Below are 26,414 nucleotides of genomic sequence, written 5' to 3'. Positions count from 1 at the left end.
GAGAAATCACTCTTATATTACAGCAAGTTACTGCCTTCAGGGATCTATTGACATACCTCTGATGGCTGTGGTAGCACTGGGCCTCGGCTAAGAGATTGCCAAACTGTATTTCTGAGACAGTTATAGCTTTGGTTTGGTCAGAGAATAGAATTTGTAGGGAAAATGAAACTAAACCAGTGAAATAATATTCAGGGTCAATGTTACATCATTGTAAATGTATATATGCTTTATAATTTACAAAATTATTTTCCCATATGCTATTTTATGTTTTCTGGTGTCAGATATACTTGTTTCAAATTGAATAGTCTTTCAAAAATGCAGATTAGGTGTGCATGATTTAGATAAGAATAACTTGAAGAAAAAGTCATTTGTGTGTGTATGTGTCCATGTATTGTAAAACAATCTAACTTGTATCTTCATTTCTAATACTGTACACTCTCCCAAGACTTTCAGAGCTCTTGGGATTGGATAAAATCAAGGAACCATCTACTAATATACTGGGTAAATGGCAAGCAAAGCCACCCAGTGGATTGACCTCATCCCTGAAAATTTCCCAGCCAGTTTAACCCAAGTATCTTCTGCTTTCCTGTGGGTATATTATTTTTAATATGTGTAATTCAGAGACAGTGGAAATATTACTGATGAGTATACTGAATTTTTTATATTTCTGACATTTGTGTTATCCTGATGATTCTTAAAACTTTCTCCCGGTTTCTGTACCTGTTTACTTTTCCTATAGCTGCCCCCAGGTGCCCTAGGATTAGGGTTTGGTGGCTGCCAGCGGACCTTCATTGAGACCCTTTGCCCAGCCGCTGCTGTGGAAGGTGAAGGGCACAGAGGAAAGGGCTCCTCAGGCTTCCTCTGTGTGTATTAGATAATGAGTTGTGAATGTTGTGTCATGAATGGTGAGCTATTATTACTAAGGAAAGTAAAGAATGCAGCAAAACAAACTCGAGATTCTCTTAAGTTTGTCAAGTGGTAACACATCATCTTTGAAATTTTAATTCAAGGTAGTCAAAAGAAAAATATGATTCAGTATAACTTACTACATAATTAGAGGAAGCAAATGTATTTTTGGCTGAAATATGGGTGTTTTTTTAATAGGCATTTTTTTTGTTATTATGGGACAATTTAGGCATCTGCCTCTTTAAAAAGTGATAAGGATAAAAGGGGTTCTTAGTACAATTGAAGAAATCATGTTATTTTCTTTAGAATGCAGCTTAAAGCTGTAAAGTTTGTAAAGGTCCCTGTTACCGATTTTCAGTTTGGAGAGGAAATGAAAATTGGTTTTATCTCATTTAGTGAATGTCGATTGAAGTTTCTGAGAATCAGAGCTGTTACATACTTGTTCTGAGGCTGCTAGATCTGATGGTAGCATCTGATGAAGATGCTAATGTGAGCCTGCTAATTTTTAAAATCCAGATTACATGTTTTTAGCTGGCTGTCAAAATCCTTTGAAGGAAAAGGGTCCATTTTCAAACCTTTGTTTAAAGCGGCATAAAACTAGCTCAATAGCCAATTGTTATTTAGTTACAAACAGATGCATACATTTAAATGAAATTCTGCAGTGTTTCACTCTCTTCCCAAAGGTGATAATGTGCTTTCTCTACTTGTGAAATTGTTGTAATTTCACAGTCTTACTTAGATTTAATTGTGTTTATTAAGATTTGAGATGAATGATTCCAATTTCATTTTGTAGGATACTGTTTTTTTCTTTGTCTTTTAATTCTACTTGATAGTTGTTGCTAACATGGAATATGTATGAAACAGTAAAAAAATAAATATGGCAAATAAGCCTTTCTTAGTAGTAAGTTAGTTCACTTGACATGTAATAAAAATGGAGTCACGTATTTCTCAGTGTAATTGCTAATCCCCAAAAGATACTTTTACAAATACAGTTTATTATGTTCTGTGAGCATTTGGATCATTCTTTTTTATCCTCTATGTAGACTAAAGATAATAGCATCAGATTATAAAAACTCAGGCTGTAAAAGTGACAGAATGCTACAGGCTGACGACGGAGCAAACCACATCTTGAATATTGAGGGACTATACAATAAATGTACTTGGTGGCACTTATTATTAAAATATTTACTTGTCAGGATAGAAAGTAAAGGCATTGCTGTCTTGCTTCGAGTTATGGTAAAAATAGAACAGACAGCACAAACCACGTATTGCTAGGTGGAAGAACGGCACTGCATGTCTGGAGGTTGTGTGTTCTTGTGTGATGAAGAGCAAGGAAAAGAGAAAAACAAAAATTACCTATTTGATGTGTTTGATCTTGGTACTTTCTCTGTTCCTCTGTCAATCCTGTGATGAAGAGATTAAAGAGAAGCAACAAAGTAAAAACAGAATAGGGATAAACAAGTCAAGTGGGACTCAGTCCGGGAGCCAGGGAATGCTAGCTATGGGAGGAAAAGGAATTAACGTTTACCCTTCCGTTGTGTACCAGGCTCTGTGCTAAGCATTTAGGCATGTTAGGAATATTATCAACGACATTAATATTCTGCCTCCACCCCACTCACCCCCAGCACACACCCATGCACACACACTCACACCTTTGCCTTGTTTGACTATAAAAAATAGGTCTGAGTCCTTGAAGAGATATTGATGATGTGAAATTGTGAAGCGCACGTGGCTCTTTTGATCAAGTCTGTTATTCCGGGTTATGGATTTTGTAAATTATCCAAAGCTCTTTTATTTCTTTTTGATCTTTGAGGTGGTGGTCGTTGACTTGTACATTATTTTGACCTTTACAAGGTAAATACGAAAAAAAAGATTGAACTATTCTTTAAAATAAAGCTTTTGCATAATATATTTTCTAGGTAAATTCTAAATAATTTCAGATGTTCCTTCCTAATACCCCCTGGGGAAGGAGTAGCCAGCAGGTACTTGTAGTGACCAAACTAACGCCGGATCTTTGAATTGGAAACACCATCAGCAGCGACAATCGAGATATAGTTATTGAAAATAATTTGTACATACCACATTAATGTACCTCTTTTCTTGTGTTTTCCTCAGTTCTTTTTAGGAAGTAGGTATTTTCCTGAGAAATACACTCCACCTTGACCTCTCAAATAGCGGTACAAAACACATGAGGTCATTGCCTTAATTTTACTGACAGTTAAAGAGAAAATCTTTTCATGTTAAATCAAGCATGGGAAGCTGGTAAAATGTAAAATTGACATGAATTTGTAAAATAAAAGCTGAACGCTTCAATTTTGAGTTTATGGCATGTCAATTCAAGCTGTGCTTCCACTGGGGACACATCCAGAAGCTTCACACCAGGTACATCAAAGTGGCTGATTGGAAGAAAGCAAGCAAGGGGGTGTCTGGGACCAAACTGCTAACCCTTCCTATCTCTCCATCCACCATCCACCCTAGTTCAACTCTTCCACTCCTTCAGAAACCAAATCAGCAGATTGTCCCTTTCAAAAATGAGCCTGAAAAGAAAAAGAAAACACATAATCTCCATTTCAAGAGCAGAAGCCATTTCCGCTCCCCCCTCCCCCGCCCCCGGTGTTGAATAGAAAGTGAGGAACTTCTCTCCCCATAATAACAAAACGGAAGCAACAATAATAATGATGATGATGTATTGAGTGTCTTATAGGTTTATATTGGTCATTTATACTCATTCATTTAAAAAATTAGTTTTACTGTTTTAAAAACACATGAAAAATCTAGCTATCTTTCATTGCTATATTAGGTTTCATATCCTTTTTTGCCTCTTTTCACTCGTTTTATTTCAACAAATATATGTTGGGTGCCTACCATGTCTAATTCACTGTTCTAGGGATAGAGCAAACAACAAAATTGACAAAAATCATTGTCTTCTTGGAGCTTATACTCTAGTATACTTTCCTAGGGAGTTTTACAGGGAGGACAGGCAAATAAGTAAGACAAATAAGAAAAAAACATAGCATTGAGTGGTGACAAATACTATAAAGAAAAATGAAGGGAGTATGACAAGTGGGGGCAGGGGGAGAGGCGGCATTTCAATTGAGATAGTGCGGCCAGTGAAAGCCTGGCACTTGATAAAAATGTGAGGGATCGAGGAGCAAGCCATGCAGGTATCTGGTGGAAGACTGCGTCAGGCAGAGACAACAGCAAATGTAAAGACAGAGAGGGACAAACAAGATAGCATAGCTGGATAGAATCCTGAGAACAAGGGAGAGAATCATCAGGACATGAGGTCGGAACCTTCACTGGCAGCCCATTACCATACAGGGCATTGCAAGGACTTGGGCTTTATTCTCAGTGAGGTGGAAAGGTATTACAGGGTTCTGATCAGAGGAGAGAGGTGATCCGCCTTAGGTTTCAGCAAGATCACACTGGCTGCTGTGTTGAAAGTGGATTGAAGGGGAGCATGGGTGGAAACAAGGAACCCAGTCACAAAGCCCTTGCAGTAACCCATGGGAGAGGCTATAGTAGTTGGGTCCAAAGAGGTGACACTGGAGGGGGTAAGAAGAGGTCAAGCTCTGGTTTTATTTTGACATTTATTGACCAATTGGATGTGTGTGCGGTGTATGAGAGATGGGGAGAAAGGGAAGGAAAGAGGGATTGAGGATTACTATAAGTCTTTTGGGCTGAGCAACTAGAAGGATGGATTGCCATTAATTAGGGATGTAAAAAGATTATGGAAAGAGCTTTGGAAGATCAGTTTTTCAGTTTCTGACACGTTAGGTTAGGCAATTGACCATATGAGCCTGGATTTCAGGAAGAAGCTCTGGGTTGGAGATTGAAATGTGGAATCTATTAGCATATACTTATATCTTTGCCATGAGACAAATTCAATCACAACACAAATTTAGAGGTATTCACTTTAACATTTGTAGAGATAAGTGAAAGGAAACTTAATGGAGGGGCCAGGGATTTGAGGACAAAACTGAGAGAATGTGGTGTTGTGGAAGGTAAGTGAAGAAAGCCATTTAAGGAGGAAGCAGTGATCAACTGTGCCCTAAAATCAAGCCAGAGACGCGACTTTGAATTTAGCACTGTGGAGATTGTTTTGGGTCTTGATAAGAGCAGTTTCAGTGGAAGAGAGGGGTGAGAGCCTGGCTAGAGGGGCCTCAGAAAAGAATAGGAGGATGGAGATTGGAAACTGGTCTATGGAGAGCTTTCAAATTTGGCTTTAGATGGAAGGTGGGAAACGGGGTGGTATCAGTAGGGGTGAGTCTTGAGAAGGTTGTTTTGTTTTTGGTTTCGGTTTTTTGATGAGCAAGTGAATAGCATATTTGTAAGCTGACCTGCCTGTGTGTATCTGGGGGTTAGATGCCTAAATGCTGATAGAGATCTGTGGGGATGGGAGTTTGCTTGGAAGTAAAGTCTGTTTGAACAGATCATTTTGTATCATGTGGTCTTAGGAAAATGTCACTGCTGTACTGGGTGACATGAAAATACTGGCAACACATAAGGAGAACAGAAGGGGCACCAGAAGACGGATAGGGCAGCAGAAGAGGAAGGCATCCAAATCAAATATTGCCTATTTGCATTTTGCATAAAGTTGAGGTTACTGCAGTCCCTAAGGTGTCAGTGGAAAATCTCCCACATGCCACAGAAGTTTAGTCTAAATGGAACCTTAACAGAAAATTTTTTATAAAGATATAAATCTTTTTTTTTTTTTTTTAATGTTCAACTCATCGCTGTGGGAAAGGTAATTTTGAATGGGTTTAAAGGTGGAGTAAGGCCATTTTCATACACTGGACACTTTGGAAATCAGTCTGCCTTCTGTTGAGGGATTAGAACAGTGGTTTATGTTAATTACATATCTCTGTAACACTCTCCACCAGGAACTGTGTCACCAGTAATGTAGGTGCTCTGATGAATCAAGTAATCCAGCTAACAGAGACCTACAACATAGGGTTTAAATTAATTATCAGTGTTGACGCAAGTGTAAGTCTGGATATATTGTAGATGTTGAGATGAAGACTGGATGAAGAGTCTCTTATCAGCCAGCACCTGTGGTACCAGTGGCTTTGTCTGGACGCCACAGATTCAGGAGCTGATTCTCTTCTTTCCAGGAGTAGAGACTTTATTCCATCCATTCATCCAGACATCCAGAGTAGGCTCTGCGGAGATAATTCCTGTCAATCATGAGATTGGGAGACAGACTAAGCAATTAATTAATCCAAGAGGTGATGAGATTGGGGAGCCTCCAGGTCTCACTGTCATCTTTGAGAAAGTTGTGTATTTGCCTGTATCTCCAAAGAGTAGAATACACATTCTTTAGGGCATAACAGCCTCCTGGACAAACTGTAAACATTCCGTAATATAGCCTCTCTTTTCACAGCGCTCTTTTTGGAAAATGGTTACAGTATGGTCTGAATCCCTGGATTGGACTAGATTCTAGTACAAATTACTGTTTAGTCTGTCACTTTGGGAAACAAACTCTCTGACTACCCTGTGTTCCCATTAGATAAATAGGTATAACATTGTTACTGCATATGCTCTGACCTTGTGTGAATATACTAATAGTATGGAAAACAGTGAAGTATTTTAAGGAGAGAAGGTTACATAAGAGCCATAGATAATGATTTATTTATGAGCTATCAATTTTAAGCTTTTGTATTATACTTCTGAGTGATATTCTTTTTCTCTTTTCGCCATTATTTCAGGCACATAGGATATACTAAGACTTAAAGATGTAGCAAGAGGGAAGACTTACACAAAACTGTTTGTAGTACCAGTATAATAAGCCACTTTGCCTTGTTGATTAGTATATTAAAATAAATGTTACAAGCATGTGTTAGAGTTCACCAATATGTAAAACTGAAATTATGTCACAGGAATAGTGATGAAAATAACACTTCTATCACATTTTAAAAGTTGATTTTGTTTTCCTTTTCAGGATTTAAAGTGTTAAACTCTTCATTTTGGCCAGATGATTAGAAAGATATAGTTCTCCTGATTATTTTTATACTAGAATAATCTTTCATTATTAATCCATTTAAGTCTTATCTCAAATCGGTTCATCAATGCTACCAATTAAAAATAGAAAATGTATGTGCTCAATTTCAAGAATTAAAAATAATGCCTTGGGAGTAGCATTTCTTTCCGTGGTGAGAGGATTGTTGGATTTTCCAATTAAAGAAGTCTCCATACTGGAAATGAGTAGTCAATTATGAAGGTTATTTTTGAATAGCCAATTTGCGTACCCCTAATTGTATTCATTTCTTTTGAAAGACTGAACTTGGAATTTATGATGTTTTGATTGGTTAACCCTGCACCCGTGTTATTAATACTACTGCCAACAAGGTTCCCCTATGAATGGGGCTTTGAGTGCCTTTCCTAAATAAATGTTTGAATGATAAGTAGGTTTGTTTTATTTAATGAATGAAAATATCTGAAAATTTACTAGCAGTTTTCTAAATTTGCACACACTGCACTTTATTGGATTGACAGTAACATCCCTGAGCTGCCTACTGCGCTCATATTTGGACTTTGCCGCATCAGCTGATGAGAGCCATTGGAAGTTCCTATCGTGATGCTGTCTGCTGGCCAAAAACGCAAATTCAGCGGGGCTGCCTCTGCCATTTATACAGCAGTGTTTGCCCAATTACTTGATTATTTTATTATATGTTGCCCCTATTTTAAGAAAAATGACTTGGAGATGGACAGTTAAAAGTTTTTATATTAATGACGAGAAGCATAGTTATCATATGAAATAAAATTGAGATGAAGATGGGAATAATTAAAAGTTCTGAGGTTTAGTGTCTTTGGACTTAAACCAATCAACATGGAGTTAGTCATGAAGGAAAATAACGAAATTACAGGCATGAATACAAATGGGATATCTATGTGTACAAGATAAACACAGATTGTGTGTAAATATACACACGTATGTATGGTTCTACTTATTATGATTGTGTCTGAAAGGCAATTACAGTTAGGGATTTTATCGTCTTTACCTCTCTAAAACTGGAATGTCCTCTTCTACTGTGTAAGTCTATTGTTCAAATCCTGCATATTCAACTTTCATGTTTGGCAACACTCTTGAATGAAAGAGATACTGAAGTCCTTTTAGGCATATGAGAAAAGGTGGTGAGGGGAGGAGGTGGCCATTTCATTCCGTCCAGAGGGTTAGCCAAAATTGGATCTCCATTTCAGGAATATACAAACAAACCATTAATTATTTCCTGGCCATGGCACTTTTAGGCATAATATTGAATTAAGAGTTGTGATACAGTAACATTAAAGTTTTCAGTTTTCAGATGTCATTTTTTTAAAAACCAAATGAAGGTCACATTCAGCTAGATACAGGGTCCATGTGATATGCATGTTCTACAAAGTAATTAGTGCTGTTGGATTTGTTTGTAGCTGATTGCTGTGTTTGACGAACAAGAACCACTCCACAAGATTGAGAGCCCCAGTGGAAACCCGGCAGGCCGGCAGAGCCCAGATGCTTTTGAGACGGAAGTAGCTGCCCAGCTGGCTGCGTTTAAACCAGTTGGTGGGGAAATTGAAGTAACCCCTTCTGCTCTGAAATTAGGTAGGTGTATTATCTTCGTGGTATGCTTTTCACCTGGTTGAAATACCTCATCTTGCTGGCTATGAGTTTCTTCTACTTTATGACTTACCCTGTTAGTGTTTGCCTTTTAAAAAAAAATAAACCTGGTTTGTCTTTCTCTAAATTATTTTTTTTTACGTAGATCTTTGCAGCTGCTGATGCTCAGGCAATAGGTGCAGTTTTTTCTTGAATTGCAGGTGAATCTGAATTGCATATCCTTGAAGTTACTGGGGAGGAGTTGGACTGTAAATGATGAGCTTCATCTGTAGCATATGAGGACTGCTTAAAATTTTTAAAAAGTCCCTGAAAAAAGTCACTTGGAAAAAAAAGCTAAGGGTTATCAAGGAATCCAGGCTAGAAATAAAAGGTCACTTTCTGTCTTAGCCACCTTTTTCTTCTCCACAAATTGTATAACTCAGAGTTTGGGGGAAACATTTTGAAGTTAGTTTCTAATTCTGTCCTGCTGATTTATTCCAACCTGGTGATTTTGCTCAGAATTCTCTTTTGTTATATTTGTTTTGAAGGTGTTGGTAGAAAGAGAAAATAAACATTCTTCTAAAGTTTTAGTGAATTTATGACTCCAAGATAAATAATGTCAGTTATTGGTGATAACTCTTAAAGGTAATTTTAGGTCAGTTTAACAGCATAAAGTTTTGAAAATCCACTAATATTTTGGTACTTAATATCATTTTTTTATTCCGGTTGAATGTACGCATACATTTTGAGACAGCTCTAAGCGCCGGTTATAGGTTAATTCTCAAGCTAGAACACAGGTTTTTTTTCCACTTTGCAAAGGGAATCTTATTTTTTTTAAGCAAAACATATGCTTAAAATTGTAAAAATTTTACACAGTATAATTTTTGCCATTTGAAACAAAATACATTATAAAGTTTATTTGACATGCCACAATACTGACTATCTATATTTTGTACTAATTTTCTGGAAAGCATCTACAGTGCCCCTTTTAAAATAAACCAAGTGGAAATTAATGACCCATCATCTTCATAATTTCTCACTATCTTTTGGAAACCAAGCTAGCAGAGCAGTTCTGCTGGAACTCGGTCGTTGGAGGGCTTTGTGGCCGCTTCTCTTCATCTGGAGGGAAGTTTGTGGCTTCAGCAGCCTCACAGCCCTATCATTCATTTGCATAATGGATGCCTTTTTATCCATTATGCAAATAGTATGGGAGGAAAATTAGGCAATAAGGGAAGACGAAAGGAGAAAATTGCTCTTGCTTGTTTTAATATTCTATTTATAAGCAAGCACTGTGGTCTTCAAAAGGCTGAACCTTCAGAGTACCCCTGTGCCTGGGAATTTGTTTTTTCACCTTTCTCTCATGAGCTTTCTCAGGGAAAAAAGTTTGTTTTTCTTTAGCTTTTTTCAGCTTTTGTTGAACCATCTGAGCAATATAATGTTCAGTGTAGGAAGAAAAGTAAGCTGAGGTTCCCCATCTTTGAAGGTGGACTTTCTGCTTCTTCGATACTGATTTTGGGTCAGACACAGATAGGAAATAATATTTTTTCAGTGGTGACTATATGCCAAGCACAGAACTCAAGGCAGTGCACCGTGTATTCTAAATCCTGTACTCCTAACAATTCATTTAAGCCTCATGATACTTAGTTGGGTTCTATTATCTCCCTAACTTAAGAGATGAGGAAACAGGCATAGAGCAGTTAAATGAGTCCTCCAAAGTCACATAGCTGTTAGGTGGTGAACTTAGGATTTGAACCCTTGCTAGCTCCAGTGTCAGGAACAATTTTTCTGTGCTGTCTTTCATATGCTCTTTGTAAAATAATACAGTGATATCATTTTCCTGAGAGTCATTTTGTGAATATATATCAAACCCTGAAAATGCTTAACTCCTTGGCTTCAAATCGCATTTCACCTAGTGTCATAGATGAAATGGTGAGATTGGCCAGCCTTCACTATTTGGTGGTCGGTGTTGCCTTCCAGCCATTCAGTCTGAAACCGTGGCATTATATCCTGTTCCTTCCTTTTCTTGCCATCATCCACAGTTTCTTCAGCCTTCATGTCCATGACCATTGAAGCAGGCCAGAGCTTTCCCATCAATCACACTACTACAGAGGTCTCAAACTGACCTCTTTCTTTACAGGGCCTGCTTTCTCCCATCTCTGCTTCTGCCAGATCTACCTTTCTAAGTCACAAAGCTGATTATATAACTCCCCTGCTCAACAACTTCCAGTGGCTTCCCACTGTGAGGAGAACCATGTCCAAATGCATTAGCAAGCTGATGCAGACCGTTCCTTGGAATTAGATGGAGGTATTTGGGCAGGGAGGAAGGATGAAGAAATGATCCCATATCTACTCTCATGGTTCTATCAGACTCAGTACTTTACATTTCTGGAACTTTAAAAGCAAAGAAAAAAAATATTTATTGAGTTTCTCAGAGAGAGGAATTAAAGACAGAAGCAAAGCCACCAGGTTGGGTATCTGCCCATTCTGTTTTCCTTTCATTGCCCTCAGGGCAGGGTGTGGTCATGGCTTGGGCACACAGGGATGGAGGGATATGCTTGGCAGCAGATGCAGTATCCATGAATGGCTCTTCTGGGAGGTGACCTGGTTGTGCTGCCAGGCCCACCCTGAGACCTTGTTTAGACAAAGAATGGGAGGGGGGTAGTCAGAGGAGAAGTAGCACGTGTGTTCCAGCGATTCTTCATCACAGGGGGCATATAAAATGCCAAGCCCCAAGCCCCAGCCCATCCTCTCTGCTCCCCACTCAGCTCTCAGAGGCCACTGGAACTGGTTCTACTTCTCATGGGACTCATTAGCCCAGGCTGGTACCACACACGCAGGGCTGATTCTCCCTGGTTTTCTTGCTCTTGGGATCCATCCAGGACAACGGGGAATTTCACCATTATCGGTTCGCATGCTTATCTTACTTAAGGAGACACAATTTAACAGATATTGGGAATCAAGATGTTCTTACCATTAGGTCATGTTAATCACCGAAAGTGTAGGTTTTACTGATACTGAAATAAAAATGCACTCAACATTCAGTATAATTTTTGTATCTTTCTCCAGTACAAGTTAGTCATCATCAGTATCCTGTTAAAAACTGACAGCCTTCCCCCCCACCCCACATACATGCAGACAGTGGTTGGGCCCACCTCTTTTTTCTTTATCTTCCAAGATGAAACACTTATACACAGAATATGCAGAAAGTTCGTATTCAGGGGCTCTTCATGATCTAGCCCCTTCTTGTCTGCCCACTTTTATTACTAGCCTCTCTTCCACAGTCACCTTAACCTGCAGCTACCACAAGCCACTTGGCATTCCCTAAATTTGCTACTTTCTTTCAAACCTTTGTGTCTTTGTAGTTAGTGTTCCCTTCACCTGCCTCACCCCTTTGCCTCTTTTCTACTTGGTGAAATTGTATGCACCTTTTAAACTCAAGCTCAAATATGCCCTTGTTTGTGAAACCTTGTCCAAATCTTCAAGATAGTACGGTAAGTGTACCATAAATGCATTTCTTAATTCTTCAACAACGAAGGGATACAAAGATGAAGAAATTTTCTACTGACCAAAAGGGATTCATAGTTTTGCACCCTGTAAGCTAATGGGGTATATATATTTTTACATTTGTAAGATGAATTTTAAATCAAGTGGGCAAACACATAATTCCAACTTCATTCATCTAAATTATTTCCTACCATTTATTTTCTAATGGATTTTCTAATGTAATGCTAAACGACTAAGCCCTGACTCAGCCCTAACTAGCAAATCATTCTAACGCTTCAAGATTATAATGTTTCTGTAGTTGGCCAGTACATTTTACTGTGTAGACTAGAGATCGCTAACTTAAGAGTCTATTTAAAAGAAGAGACAGGGTAGAACAAACACTAGGTAGAATAGCAAAGAATCATATTCACAGAGCCCATTTAAAAATCACCTAGTTCAGGAGTTTTCCAGGTCTTTTTGAGGAGCCCTATGATACTTCCTAACACATTTTGGGATTTCAACAAATATTTGATTCTAGTTTATTAATAACACTTATTGAACACTTAAATTGTAGATGCTATTTTAATTCATTCACACTCACTCTTTGTACACATAAGATTGGTTATGCTAGCAGGGAAGAAAGGGATGCAGAAGGCTGTTGAGTAGGCAGTAGAGAATCCTAATACCGTTTAGAAGTCCTACAGCAAAGAAACCTACCTTCACTCAAAAGAATTGTTAGCACCTCTCAGAACAACTTCTGTGAAAAGCTGATCTGTTAATAGACAATTCCATAGAATTTCATAAGAGCAATTTTCTAGACAATTAACATTATTTTACAAGTGACCAAGTAAAAGCTTAGACTCAGTGTGTGCTGTGATGTCAAATAACTAGTTGGTTAAAGGAGTAGAATTGGAACCTACATTTCTTGGCTTTCAGCTACATGACATCTTTTGGATTAATTGTAGGTTTCAAATATCTGTACCTTTTAATACTGTATGGGATAAAATAACACCTTATATCCTTTTGGAACGAGATAGAGTGTAAATTAATAAATATATACTATGAATAGTTGTAAATAAAAAGCTAATAAGGAAGTACCAGAAAATTAATACGGAGAAAATTTCTTTTAAATCCTTCTGTGTCAGAAATGAATTTGCTCCTATTTCTTCATCCCATGTGTATGCACACACATGCACTTACACGCATGTGTGTATGTTCGGGGGAGAATTGCACTGAAACAAACATGCTAATATTTGGGATACCTGGTAATTTTTCTCCCATATTGTGGATACTGTTGTACTTTTTGACATTTCAAGTATCTGCATGTAGAGCCTTCTGTAAATAAGACAAATTAGTGATGACACTTACTTTGATGTTTGGAAGAATGAGAGTCCTTTAGCCTTTCTCCAGCTAATCCTTATGCTGCCTTTATGGTCAGTGGTAACTGACCTTCTGCTGTTCCCCAGAAGACTTCATGAGGCTGTAGTCCAAGGTTGACCCAATCCTCGTCCCTTGAGAATCAATGATACGGAGCCAGTTCCAGACCCTGCAATATTTGATCTAGCTGTGTATCCAGACAAGTCATTTAACGTATAGCTATCACATTTTTCCAAACAAAGAATAAATCAGGACACATTTGGCATTCTATAGAAGTGAATATTCAGAACTGAGACCATACAGGTTACTTCCTTATGTGCCACTGCCATATCTCCCTGGGCCATAGTTTTCTCATCTATACTATAGGCCTTTCTTGCTCTAATGGGCTATGATTGTCCCAGGAGAATGTCATTAATTCCAAGCTGAATTTGAATCTGACTCCATGCCCCTGTCAATTTCCATCCTGTGGCCCCAGTTAATTAGTAGTTTTATTTTGAAACTTTTGGTAATTTTTCCTCAGTATTCTTGACTGAAATTTGCTATTTTGGGTTAGGGTTCCACGAGAAAATATGTCTTTAGTTATAATTATTTAAGCAATGCAATTTAAACAGTGTATCAGGATAAAAAGTACTTTAAGCTTCATTGTTGCCACTCTTGTGATCTATATTACCCAGATATAAAGCAATCTGATTAAAGTTTGGAGTTGAAATGGTATTAGCTTTATACTCCTCTTGTGTGTTAAACTTTGAAGATGAGATACTTTCTGTTTGAAAGTGATTCTTGTTTTTGAGACTTGAAAGCTGAAAGGTGCCTCAGACGCTTTATTGTTTCCATGTGTGTTTGTGCTTCTTCAAAACTGAAAGGAAAATTATGATTGTATGTTTGTTATAATATAATTATTTTCAAAACATTGAGTTCTCTTCTCTTTATTTTCAGTAGTTCCCAGATCATATGGTATAGCCATAGATTAGTGTTGGAAACTGTGACCATTTTCTATCTGATTTTGGCTAATTTACTGAATAAGGGAAACATGTGGGATCGTTTGTCTGAATTTTTAAAGAAACCAAATCCCTTTATGGCTCTGATCTTTGGGGAAAAAATAAAGCAGGGGGAAGTTTATTCCTTTAATTAGGCTGCAGTGTGTAAGTAGCTGCTGTGCCCATAATGTGAGTTTAAGTATTGGCATCTGATCCTAGACAAACACAGTCACACCACACACATAGCAGAACGAAAGCTCAGGGCTGGGCCAGGCTTCTGGCGGAGCCTTTGAATTCTGACTACAAAGCACCCAAGCCTGTGAGGGTTCCTTGTTACTGGGAGCTCTCTGCTGTGGGCAGTGAAACCCCAAGTTGAAATGACCAGGGAACTGAGGTCATTTGCTTGGATGAATCCATAAGTCATCATCTGGTCATTGAGTTTCATCCTATTTGTTTCCTATTGAGTCTGATTATTCAAAAGTTAACAGCTATAGAATCGTTTTCCTTTCTCTTCTTTTGTCTTCCTTGGGAGCCTGGTATTTTCTCCCATGTAGGCTGAGATGAGTGATGCTGTAATTAGCTATGGTAACCTTGCCAGGCTGTCATCGATCAGTCATAGCCATGTAGTCTATAAAGTGTGTGCATGCTTTTCTGGTATGATGGTAACTAAATCAGGACTAAAGAGGTCACAGTGTTCTAACCCATTTCTGGCACCATTATTCTTTTGCTATTGTTTTGGCTTTTAGTTTGTTTTCAGAGTAGGTGAAAAGTTGCTGGGGAGGGAGGTGGTACAGGGAAAGTCAGGTTATACATTGAATATTTAAAAAAATTTTTAATACTCTGGAAGAGGGCATGAGGTACTTGGTTAAATGAAAGAATGAAATGAATATCTAAAGGCAAGCAACTCCTAATAAATATTAAAAGGTAATTACTACACAGGAATAATTTGTGTTTGTGTTAGTGAAGTACGAATGTGAATGATAGTTCAAATATGACGCTTTCAATATACCTGGGATTGCATCCTGAGTGATTGCAGATGAATGGTCAGTGTAAACACATTTCATAGACAAGCAATCAGTTCAGATAACATTTTGTAAAACTAGCACGATGAGTTTTGCTTGAAGATATTCTATATTCTTATAAGGGTCTTTTCAGTGAGATTTATTAAATTATCAAATGTTAAGCAAGGAAAAATAAAAAATTAACATCATCCTAACAGAACTATTTTCATTTTTCGATTTCCTATCCAGTTTATCTTTGCATTTTAACCTTAATTCAATTCTTTTTTACACCTGCTCAGTTTTCCTTTTGTCTCTTTTCTTTAATTTTGTGCACTATATCTAATGGCTAAATTCAGTACCTGAACTGGTACTAAGTTGGCTGTACTCTAATAAGAAATATTAAAGGGACTTTGCATTTAGCCATTTACCCCAAAAATGTAAGACAGTATATAAAAACCAAGCTTTCCTTCTTGTTCTTTACCAGCTGTATTTTCTAAGTTGATTATATGACCTCAAAAAACAAACCAAAAAAAAAAAACCCATTGAGTTCACCATCCCCCTTTGGCCTCTTGCTGATGCTGGACCCACACTGAGACAGTCTGCAAATCCTCTCATAAACAAACGGAATGAAAGGTCACCTTCCTACTGCTCACTTGATATTAGACCCCTGGGTTTTCAAGCCTCTTTTGCAGATTGCTTTTAATAGTGAAGCTCTGTTTGCGGAGGCCTAGTCCCTAACTAGTGAAAATATTTTCAGCCGTGCTGTCATACTCACCTCCTTGTAGTTCCTGGACCACTGATAATTTTTGGTTTGTCCTTTTTTTTTTTTTTAAATTATTATTTATTTATTTGGCTGTGTTGGATCTTCGTTTCTGTGCGAGGGCTTTCTCCAGTTGCGGCAAGCGGGGGCCACTCTTCATCGCGGTGCGCGGGCCTCTCACTATCGTGGCCTCTCTTGTTGCGGAGCACAGGCTCCAGACTCGCAGGCTCAGTAGTTGTGGCTCACGGGCCTAGTTGCTCCGCGGCATGTGGGATCTTCCCAGACCAGGACTCGAACCCGTGACCCTTGCATTAGCGGGCAGATTCTCAACCACTGCGCCACCAGGGAAGCCCTAGTTTGTCCTTTTAATAGAAGAAACTGTCATCCTCCTCTCCCCTACCCAACATACACACACATAGTCTTTCCTTCCTCCCTTCCCCACCCATCATTACAACTCCCATTGGCCTTTCTTGTAACCACTTCCCAACTCTCTGCTATTCAGGTTCTCTGAGGCAGTCAACAGGGCCAGGCAGAATGGCCCTCATTCTCTAAATACAGCTGCTGCCTTTTAGAACCTAGTTGGGTTTTTCGTGTCTGTTACAGAATACTTTCAAATTATTTATCTGTATTAAAAATTTCTTAATATGATTCAAATTTTTATAAATATAAATCTTTGTAGCCATAAAATAGATTACATTTCTCATAAATTTCTAATCACACCTAGACAAATTATTTATAATAAACATGCTGATTTTCTTTTGCAATTTGAAATTCAAGAATCTTGCTAACAATTCAAAATATGGTAATACCTCTTTTGCACTAACAAATTAAATGTAAGGTTTAGCCTTTGGGACTTTTTCTTTGTGTGTGTGTGTGTGTGTGTGTGTGTGTGTGTGTGTATATGTGCACACATGGGTTTGTTTTTTGTTTTTTTGTTTTTCTTTCTGCCCAGATGGGCAGGGCAAAAAAAAAAATCCACTAATTTAATTATTTACAGAAGATCCATCTTAAGGACAAGTCACTCAGAGTTGGACATGCTTTTATGACTGGCTCAGGATTTTCTCATTTGCTTTATCTGATAAAGCCATATGATGAATTACGACCCAATATACACACATTGGGTTATTTCCTTGCTCTATACCCATTTTGAAATTTTACTAAGATCTTGATTTAGCCCAGTGAAAGTAAAAAATACTGAAACAGCTTGATCTGTTCATTCTCACATCCCAAGGTGATAAGGAAAGGCGACAGCCTTTGCTTAGCAGTTGCCTTAAGAAAAGCGCTCTCTCTTGTGTTTACCCTTTTTTTATGTTTACCAGATAAAATAAGACAGCCTCCCAGATATCAGTGCCACACCCTGTCAATTTATCATTGAAACAATGCATCCATCATATGGTACATACAAAATGATATTCATTTTGTTTGTTCGTAGGCTTAATGAGAAACTCTTGATAGCTATCAGAAAATACAGGCGACCTTTTAAAAATACCAGAAAAGTTCTGATTACTTTTCAGTATAAATATGACTCTTTGTTAAATTCCTGAAACTCCTTTACAGATGGAAGAAATTTGGGGCTTTATATATTTTTTTTCTGTGTGTAAAACTGAAGTACAGGAAATTATGTGGTACATCTTATTTTCTTTTTGTTTATATGGAAGACTTGACTATGATTACTTAATGCATGTGTATGGAATATGCCATGATCAAGGAAAATAAGTGGGAGTAGGGATTTTGCCTTACCACAACCTATTTAAAACCATAACACTTGTATTTGGTGTTTTAAGATACTATTGACTAAAGAAGCCATTGCTTCAATGTCATGTTTCCTGAAACTGTTGATAAGAATGGGGTTTCCATATCCTTTTGCACTATATGTTCTGAAAAATGGCATGGATAACAGCAAGCTGAATGGCTTTGTGTCATCTGGTTCTGCACAATTGTGATGATCAATTAAACTCGCCTTGTGTTTTTAAAACAAATAGACTTTCTGCCCCAGAGATCTGAAAGCATGAGGCAAAGCTCTTATTTTCGTCACAGTTCAGGAATAATGTCCTTTGACCTCCTGACTTCAGTCTGATGTTACAGTTAACTGCCCTTATGGCAGAGAGCTCAGCATTTGCACAGCTGGCATCTGCTCCCTTTAGATGATCGTGCTTAAGAATGTAGCAATGGAAATCAGTCTGTCTGATGCCAGTGCTCCAGAAGATGGTGGTGTGACTATCACTGACTTCAGTTACTCAAGAGTTATTTATTACTGGCCCAATAGATGAAAAGTATTAGGCTAGGCTACCAGAGGAATGTAAAATAATATAAGTCATGAACTCGTTCTCAAGCAGCTTACAATCTAGTTGACTTAAGATAAATTACTAAGTGAGTCTCTTAATTTGGTTAGGTTTCCATTTTTATAATTTACAACTGTTGTTATAATAATACAGAGCATGCAATTAGAAACCCTTACAGTTAAAAAAAAAAAGATCTTACCACATAAATAAATTTAGACGTGCACAAAAGCTTCTGTGTGTGCCGTTAGTCATGTGGGACATCTCCTTATAGCTTGGTTAGTTGTCTTTTCTTTGGGTCTTTGGTTGATAGAGAGGCTCCTGGAAATAGTTCAAGTTTGTGTTAAGCTTTTATTGACAATAGAGTTTTTATTGACTCTATTTTGGGCAGTGCTAGTTTTATCCCCTATTAGGTGACCAGAAATAACTAGGATCCCTAGTCTTTCCACTACCACCAACATCCTGAGCTGCCCAAGTGGGGTCTCCAAGGACCTAACGGGTTGATGGATGAATATTTATTTATCTTTCCTATTCATCTGTCTAGCCTTTTCACCAAAGATGCTCTAGTCAAATGTACTCATTTAATCCTAGATAGTGAAGTTGGAGACCAAACTTCTTCCCTGGTGAGTTGAGCTAATGCACTGTTCAGAAGAATTAGATATGCTCTAGCCAGGAGGTAGAGTTCACTGACCCACTCTTTCTTTTTCACTGAGGACCATATAAATTACCGATTGGACCCCAACAGTGATCTTTTCTTCTCCAAATCTATAGGCTATACCTCAGGCTAATTTATGTACACTATACAGAAAGTTTAAGAAAGTGCTATTTTCAGTCCCTCTGTTCTTCTGACTCACAATACCATTCTCCAGGTGACTGTTCGGATTGTCTAAACATGGTTGTCATGTGAATTCTTCTACATTGTGGGCTGCACTGAGAAGGAGCATTTTGACCATGTTGGAAGATTTCCTTAAAGAAGTTTACAGAATGAGTTTTGTGGGTTTTTTTTTTTTCCTTTTCAGACCTTTTTGAAAACTTACTCAAAAATTAATTTTCTTTAAAAGACCTTCCTCAATTGCCTTCTTAATGCCCTATTTTGAAAGATAGTGTTTTAGCCATTTGTTGGGTAGTCATCATCAATTTGATATAATAGTCTGTCTTTATAAGGTGAAAAGTTATGTGAGGTTAAGCAGAATTCTTGTCTGTAATTCATATCTTCTTAAAAATTCGTTTTTTTTCTCTGTATCCAAAATGTAACCTGAATATATTTGACTTAATATCTTAAGGAAGCAAGAAGGCAATGCATTATTTCCAGAAAAAAAAAGCAAGGGATGGAGAAGGATATAAATTATATATTACATATTTGCTTTATAACAGTATAGTATAGAAATTAAGAGTACAAGTCATGGAGCAAGACTGCGTAAGTCAGATACAACTCTGTCCTTTACAAGCTGGGTGATCATAGGCAAGTATTTAACATCACCTTGCCTCAGTTTTCTCATCTGTAAAATGGATAGTATTAGTAATGATCAAATGGAGTTGTTGTGAGCATCAAAAGCACTCGTATTCGTATGTATGTAAATATATGAAATAGAATAGTGCCTGCCATGTAATAAGAGGTAAATAACTACTAGTCACTATTGCTGTTTTCATCGTTGTATTTATTACTGATCATTTGGAAGAAAATTATAAAATCTCCTTGTGTTTATGTAATTGATATTTTGATCTGACCTTTCTTCTCCCTTTTTCTCATTTTTTAACTTTCAACCCATAACAATGTATTCTCTCTTTTTCATAAATGTAGATTCTGGTCATCTTATGCCTTCTTCTAAGCCACAACATTAAATGAATTTTTCCTCTCTTCAGGCTTACAAGATACATGGTAAAATGGTTTGTTGCAGCCAAAACAATACCCAGGGACATTAATCAGAGAAATATAATCGCTGCAAAGTCTTCAAATAATACCTTTGTGCTTGTTTTTAGAGATTTGTAGAAGGGTAATTGCTTTGATTCTTTTTATCCTTATTTAACTTAAGTACTTACTTTTATGTCCTCACCCTGATGCAGCATATTGTTCATAAGGACTTTCTTTTAGAATTGATAAGTGCATGCTGTTCATATTTGACAGTACCTTTACACAAGGGAATAAGAATACATTTTTGATGTTGTTACCCTCATCCAACTGGCCTAGAATACTGTATGAGTTGGGGTGCCAGCAGGAAACAGATGGGATGCTCAAAGATGTAATTGAAGAGAATTTAATAATGGGATTATTTATGGAAGTGAGGCACTCAAGTTCTGAAAAAAATGAGATCTCTTACTAGCCCAGGCTTGAAAAGAGAGACAGTTCTTACCAATCTAGTAAGAACTGCAGACGTGGGAGAGAGGAATTACAGGATCAGAACCTGTGACCTAAGCTTGTCCAGCTACCACGTTCAAAGGTGGAGCTGGCAGAGATGGGCGTAAACATCCTCACATCCACCTCTTCCTACACTCTTATTTCCTGCTGTTGCTTCCTCATGGCCAAACCCTACAGGTAGCCAAAGGGAAACTGGTCTGTGTGATGCGCTGAGTTACTGAGTGGAAGTCAGCCTCCTGGGACCAGAACGGGGCTTAGGAAACTGGGCAGCGGCTCCCGAGAGCAACATGGAGATCACGCAACGCAAACACTTAGTCTGTGTGTCTCCGAGGTGGCTTTTCATGAGGTGAACAATGCTTTACAATTAAGGAACAGTTGATCATATGTTTGGTGTAGAACTCATCTACTGGAATATAGAGATCATTAAAATCTACTGTTTTCTTCAGGGTGTTCACAATCCAGTGCCATAATTCTCTCATCCTTTTCTTTTAAATTGAGACATAACATGGGTGATATTTCTGTCTCCCACACACTGAAATGTAGTGTCTACCTTTAAGTAATATTTCTGTTGTGCTGACTACAATTCACCTACCTTTTAAACTCAATCAGTAAAGCACAGCAGCTTTCAGTTCACAAAAAAGTACACTGAATATAATTTTTTTGTCTCTCTTCCTTCCCAAACTTTTATAGAAATGTAACAATAAAGGGGGGCATAGGGTAATAAAAACGCTGGAAGTGGGAAGGGGGAAAAATGGAAAGTGATTAACAGATGGCAGATTAACAGATGACTTAGACTTTGGGGTGCTCTTAGGAAACCCTTCCTCCTTTTGGCACAGAGGGATAGCTTGGGGTCGAGATGGACAGCCTTGCTCCTTGCTTCTCGTGCATGTTTGTTACAGTGATACCTGTCAGCAAATGTGCTTTACCATGTCACCTGCCTAATTCAGAGGAGAACTTTGTTCAGGAAAGACCCAGGTATTGGCAAGAAAAACTGAAGCTACTTGTTGTCCTTAAGCAATTGAGTATTTCATTCAGAAATATACATGGGCAACCACCACTGACCAGACATTTAAGGGAACAACGACTCAAAATATGGCACTAGGATAGAATTGACTAGACAGTCTTGGAGAAGAACAAAAAAGCTGGAGGACTATTATCAGTTATCAAGATTTATAAAATTATAGTAGTTGATTCAGTGTGATTTTGGCACAAGGACAGATGAATGGCATAGGATAGACATTTCCAGCAACAGACCTTCACAGATACAGCCATGTGTTTTATGTCAGATTTGATACTGCTGTGCAGTGGGGAAGGGATGATGCCAAGTCAGTTCAGTATCTATATAGGAAAAAAAAAAAATCCCAACCGCACACCTTATGCAAAAATCAATGCTAGACATATTGTAGATCTAAAGACGAAGAAATAGAAAAACAAAACAAAACACCAAAAAAAAAAAATAAACATACACAAACTATGGAAGGCAACATATGAGAAAAGGGACTATATGCATAGCCTTGGAGTTAGGCTTATTTGTAAAATCGGGCATCAGTGCTAGTCATAGGAATAATTTTGATAAATTGGATTATGTCAAAGAACTTCTGTTAATAGAAAGATACAATTAAAAGAGTGAGAAAGAAAAGCTATAGACTCTGAGAAGATATTTGTAATACATATATCCAACAGAGGGCCATGCCCAGAGTATATAAAGAACTCCCCAAAATAAGAAAAAAGCAGACAACTCAATAGAAAAATGGAAAAGAACTCTAATCTGACACTTCACAAAATAGATAAAATAGCCAGTAAATATATTAAAAAGATGTTCAACTTCATTAATCTTCACGGAAAGGAACATTAAAACCACATTGCAAATTTGACATCAAAATAAATAGCGTAGTATTGGCTTATAACCTAAAATATAAAGTAAATTTACATGAGCCCATAGTGGTAGAAATAAATGATTGAACAGCTAACAGTGGTAGTGGTGGGAAGGAACAAATCTTTCTTACAGAAGAGTTCTGTAAATAATATACGTAGGTACTCCCCTTTGTGTGTGGGCTGGGCTTGGTGACTCACTTCCAAAAATAGCATATGGAAACAAAAGTAATAAGTGTACAGTGAAACCTGGCCAACACTACCTGAACCAACTGATCAATATTACCATCACCAGGGAGAAGTCAGCTGAGGTCACGTCCCCTGATACGCTGTGACAAGCAGAGCATTTCACTGTAGTGCTCCTCTTCCAGAAAATCCGTAAGTCCAGCCTGATCTTGAGAAACACATTGGACAAGCCTAAATTGGGGGCTTTCAACAAAATACCCGACCAGTTCTTTTCACAGCTGCCAAAGTCATGAACAACAAAGGAAGGCTGAGAAAAATTCCCAGACCAGAGGAGACTTGATGACTAGAAAAAATGTGGTGTCCTGAATTGACCCTGGAACAGAAAAAGACATTAGTGGGGAAATTGGTGAAATCCAAATGAAGTCTGTAGCTTAGTTAACAGTCATGCAATAATGCTAACTTATTAGTTTTGACATAGGTATCGTAGTTATGTAAGACGTTAACATAGAAACTGGGTATTCTCTGTACGATCTTTACAACTTTTTGTAAGTTGAAAATCCAAAATGAAAAGGGGGTTTAAAAAAATCTTTAATGCAAGAACACTACAGATCTACCAGAAATTACTGAGATGAGAAAGAATATCAAATGTTGGTGAGGCTGTAGAGTAACTAGACAGACACTGCTAACTCGAGGTTAAGTTGGTTCAACGTTTTTGGAAAACTGTTGAGCAATATCCACTAAAGTTGAACCTGAACGTTGCCTATACTCTGCAATTCTAATTCTAGTTAAACTAGGTAATTTCTCAGCAGAAAAGAGCATATATATTCACCAAAAGACATCACAGCATACCTATTCCTACTAGTTCCCAAATGAAAACAACTCATGTGATAAAATGGTAAATAAATCCTAGTGTATTCAGACAATGGAATGCTTTACAACAGTTGACTTACCTGTTGCAACCAAAACAGATAAACACTATAGAAGAAACCCACAAAATATTGTAGAATGTGTAGGCCTGTTAGTATCCTTGTCTTCCACTGTGGGATGGTGAGAGATTCAGGCTAAACTTGATGGGGCAGGCAAGTGTAGATACTAAAAATAAAAATGGCTATCGAAAATTCATTCATTTGACAAATATTTATTGGACACTTAACTATATGCCAGGCATTTTTGTAGGTGCTGGGAATATAGCAGTAAAGGACAACAAAAATACAAAAATTTCCTGCTCTCATGTAGTTTTCATACTACTAGGAGAAGACAAACATAATAAATGAATTATTTATATAATATGTTAGAAAGTGATTCTAGTTTTGGAAGAATGCTAAAGCAGAATAAGGAGAATTGAGGGTGTTTGGTGAGAATGTGCATCCAGCGTTAAACAGAGTTGCACCAAAGTGAAAACTTGAAGGGGGTGAGGGAGTAAGAGTAGTGAAGATTGTTTAGAGGAAAAGAGGAAGGGTATTGTAGATGAGGAAAAGTCCTTATCCTTCACAGCAAGGGATCAATGCTGCATGTATATATGCAGTTAGACACCAAAAGAGTGAAAAATAGAAGTGTTGTAAAAAGAATATAAGATAGTAGCTTCTGGGAAATTGTACCCGACGGTGAAGGGGAGAAAGGAAAATTGTATTTCTTTCTGCGTTGTTTGAATTATTGTGATGGTTGAATTGTTTTTATAAAACATTAACAACAACAAAACAACCCAGTTAAAAGATGGACCGGGGATCTGAATAGACGTTTTTTGAAATAAGACATACAGATGGCCAACAGGTACGTGAAAAGATATTCAACATCACTATTCATCAGGGAAATACAAATCAAAATCACAGTAGTATGAGATATCACCTCATAACTGTTAGAATGGCTGTTATCAAATAGACAGGGAATGACAAAGTTGGAGAGGATGTGGGCACTGTTGGTAGGACTACAAATTGGTGCAGCCACTATGGAAAACAGTATGGAGATTCCTCAAAAAAAAAAAAAAAGAGAATAGAACTACCATATGACCCAGCTATTCCACTTCTGGTATTTAACCAAAGAACACGTAAACATGAATTTGAAAAGATACACGCACCTCTGTGTTCATTGTTTGCCATAGTCAAGATATAGAAACAACCTAAGTGCTCACAAACAGATGAATGGATAAAGAAGACGTGGGAGATTATACATATATATAATGGAATGTTAGCCATAAAATGAAGGAAATCCTTGGGACAACATGGATAGCGTAATACCTGAGTATATTATGCTGAGTGAAATAAGTTGGATGGAGAAAGATAAATACCATAAGATTTCACTCATATGGAACCTAACAAAAAATAAATAAAAAATAAAAACAAACTCATAGATACAGAGAACAGATTAGTGGTTACCAGGGGTTTTGGGGGAGGCGAGCAAAATGGATGAAGGGAGTGAACAACTAGACATGTGCTGATCCCTTTGTAGTGTATACAGATGTTGAACTATGTTGTACACCTGAAACTTGTACACACACACACACACACACACACACACACATACATATAAAACATTTTAAATTTGGAGGGGGCACATTAGGATACAAGTAGTAGGAAAGGAATGTGAGGGACATTATTAGAGAAACTTGAAACCACTCTATATTTTTTAAAGATAAATCATTTGCAAAATTAAGTACTTCTTATTGGTAAGGAGTTGCTTGCAATATACTTGTCAGCTGCTTGGAGGGGCTGCTCACTTTCTTTTTTCCAACTCACAGACCAAGCTGGGAGACTCAGGAATGACTCTGACCATGGCCAGCTCTGAGAACAGTCGCAAGGTCCCCCCAGGTCCGTCGCAAAGTCCCCCCAGGTCCACCTAAGTTAGGCACACCAGGGCAGGGACTTGGCAACATGTCTCAGCTGCCCCCTAAACTGCTTTCCTGAATCATGAGAGCGCTGGTTCATACTCCACACCAATACCAAGTCACTTCACCACTCAGTATTGAAAGTCAAGTTTGAAGATTTGAATTAAGTGTATGACAAAAGGAAGAAAAACAGTTTTCTAATTAAACCTGTTGAACTGGGGGAAGAACTATATCACTGCCTGTAGATGATGTATAACAGTTCAGTATTAAATAGACTGTGTGTATTTACTCAGGGCTTAAATCACTTTAGACCTGAAAAGAAATTAGTCATTGTATCTAATGAACATTAGTCTGTTTTATGAATTGTAATGTACTCTGTAGGGCTTGTCTTTTTGTTTGTGTGTGTGTTTGATTTTACTTAAGGGGAGACTTTCAAGTTGTGTGCGTCTGTAATGATTCCCATGCAATTATCTAAATCTAGCACAACTAAAAATACTTCACCTGAAGTATAAAACAATGGGGGTACTTTTTGTCTTGTTTTGCTTGGATTATCTGGATAATTGCCTCTATTTTCCACCTGACTTAGTGTAGGTAGACACAGCTTGAGTATTTTCCTCAAGTTGTTACTTGAGATTTAACACAGTGTCTTGAAGCTGGAGGGGTTGATACTGAGAAATTCTGATAAGGCAATGCATTTTTGGTTGTCCAGCTGGTTGTTGGGTCTGATGATTTTTAGACATTATATAAGAATTTCCTTATTTGGTAGTTTCATTCTAAAATAATGTTGGTGTTATTGAATCTTGAGCAAATATACTTGCTA

The 26,414-nt window shown here is 37.7% G+C and overlaps 1 protein-coding gene across 5 annotated transcripts in view; it reads left to right on the top strand.

Moving 5' to 3' along the window:
• Positions 1-26,414, top strand: part of PARD3B (par-3 family cell polarity regulator beta) — a 1,043,271-nt gene that overhangs the window by 371,789 nt on the left and 645,068 nt on the right. For all 5 annotated transcript variants that reach the window (XM_057551599.1, XM_057551600.1, XM_057551598.1 and 2 more), the window contains exon 3: positions 8,317-8,488. In XM_057551599.1, the coding sequence (XP_057407582.1) occupies positions 8,317-8,488 (172 nt within the window). The remainder of the gene's footprint in view (positions 1-8,316; positions 8,489-26,414) is intronic.

Source organism: Balaenoptera acutorostrata, chromosome 8 (genome assembly GCF_949987535.1).
Source record: "Balaenoptera acutorostrata chromosome 8, mBalAcu1.1, whole genome shotgun sequence".
NCBI classification, from domain to species: domain Eukaryota; kingdom Metazoa; phylum Chordata; class Mammalia; order Artiodactyla; family Balaenopteridae; genus Balaenoptera; species Balaenoptera acutorostrata.
This window is presented reverse-complemented; position numbering and strand designations above follow the sequence as displayed.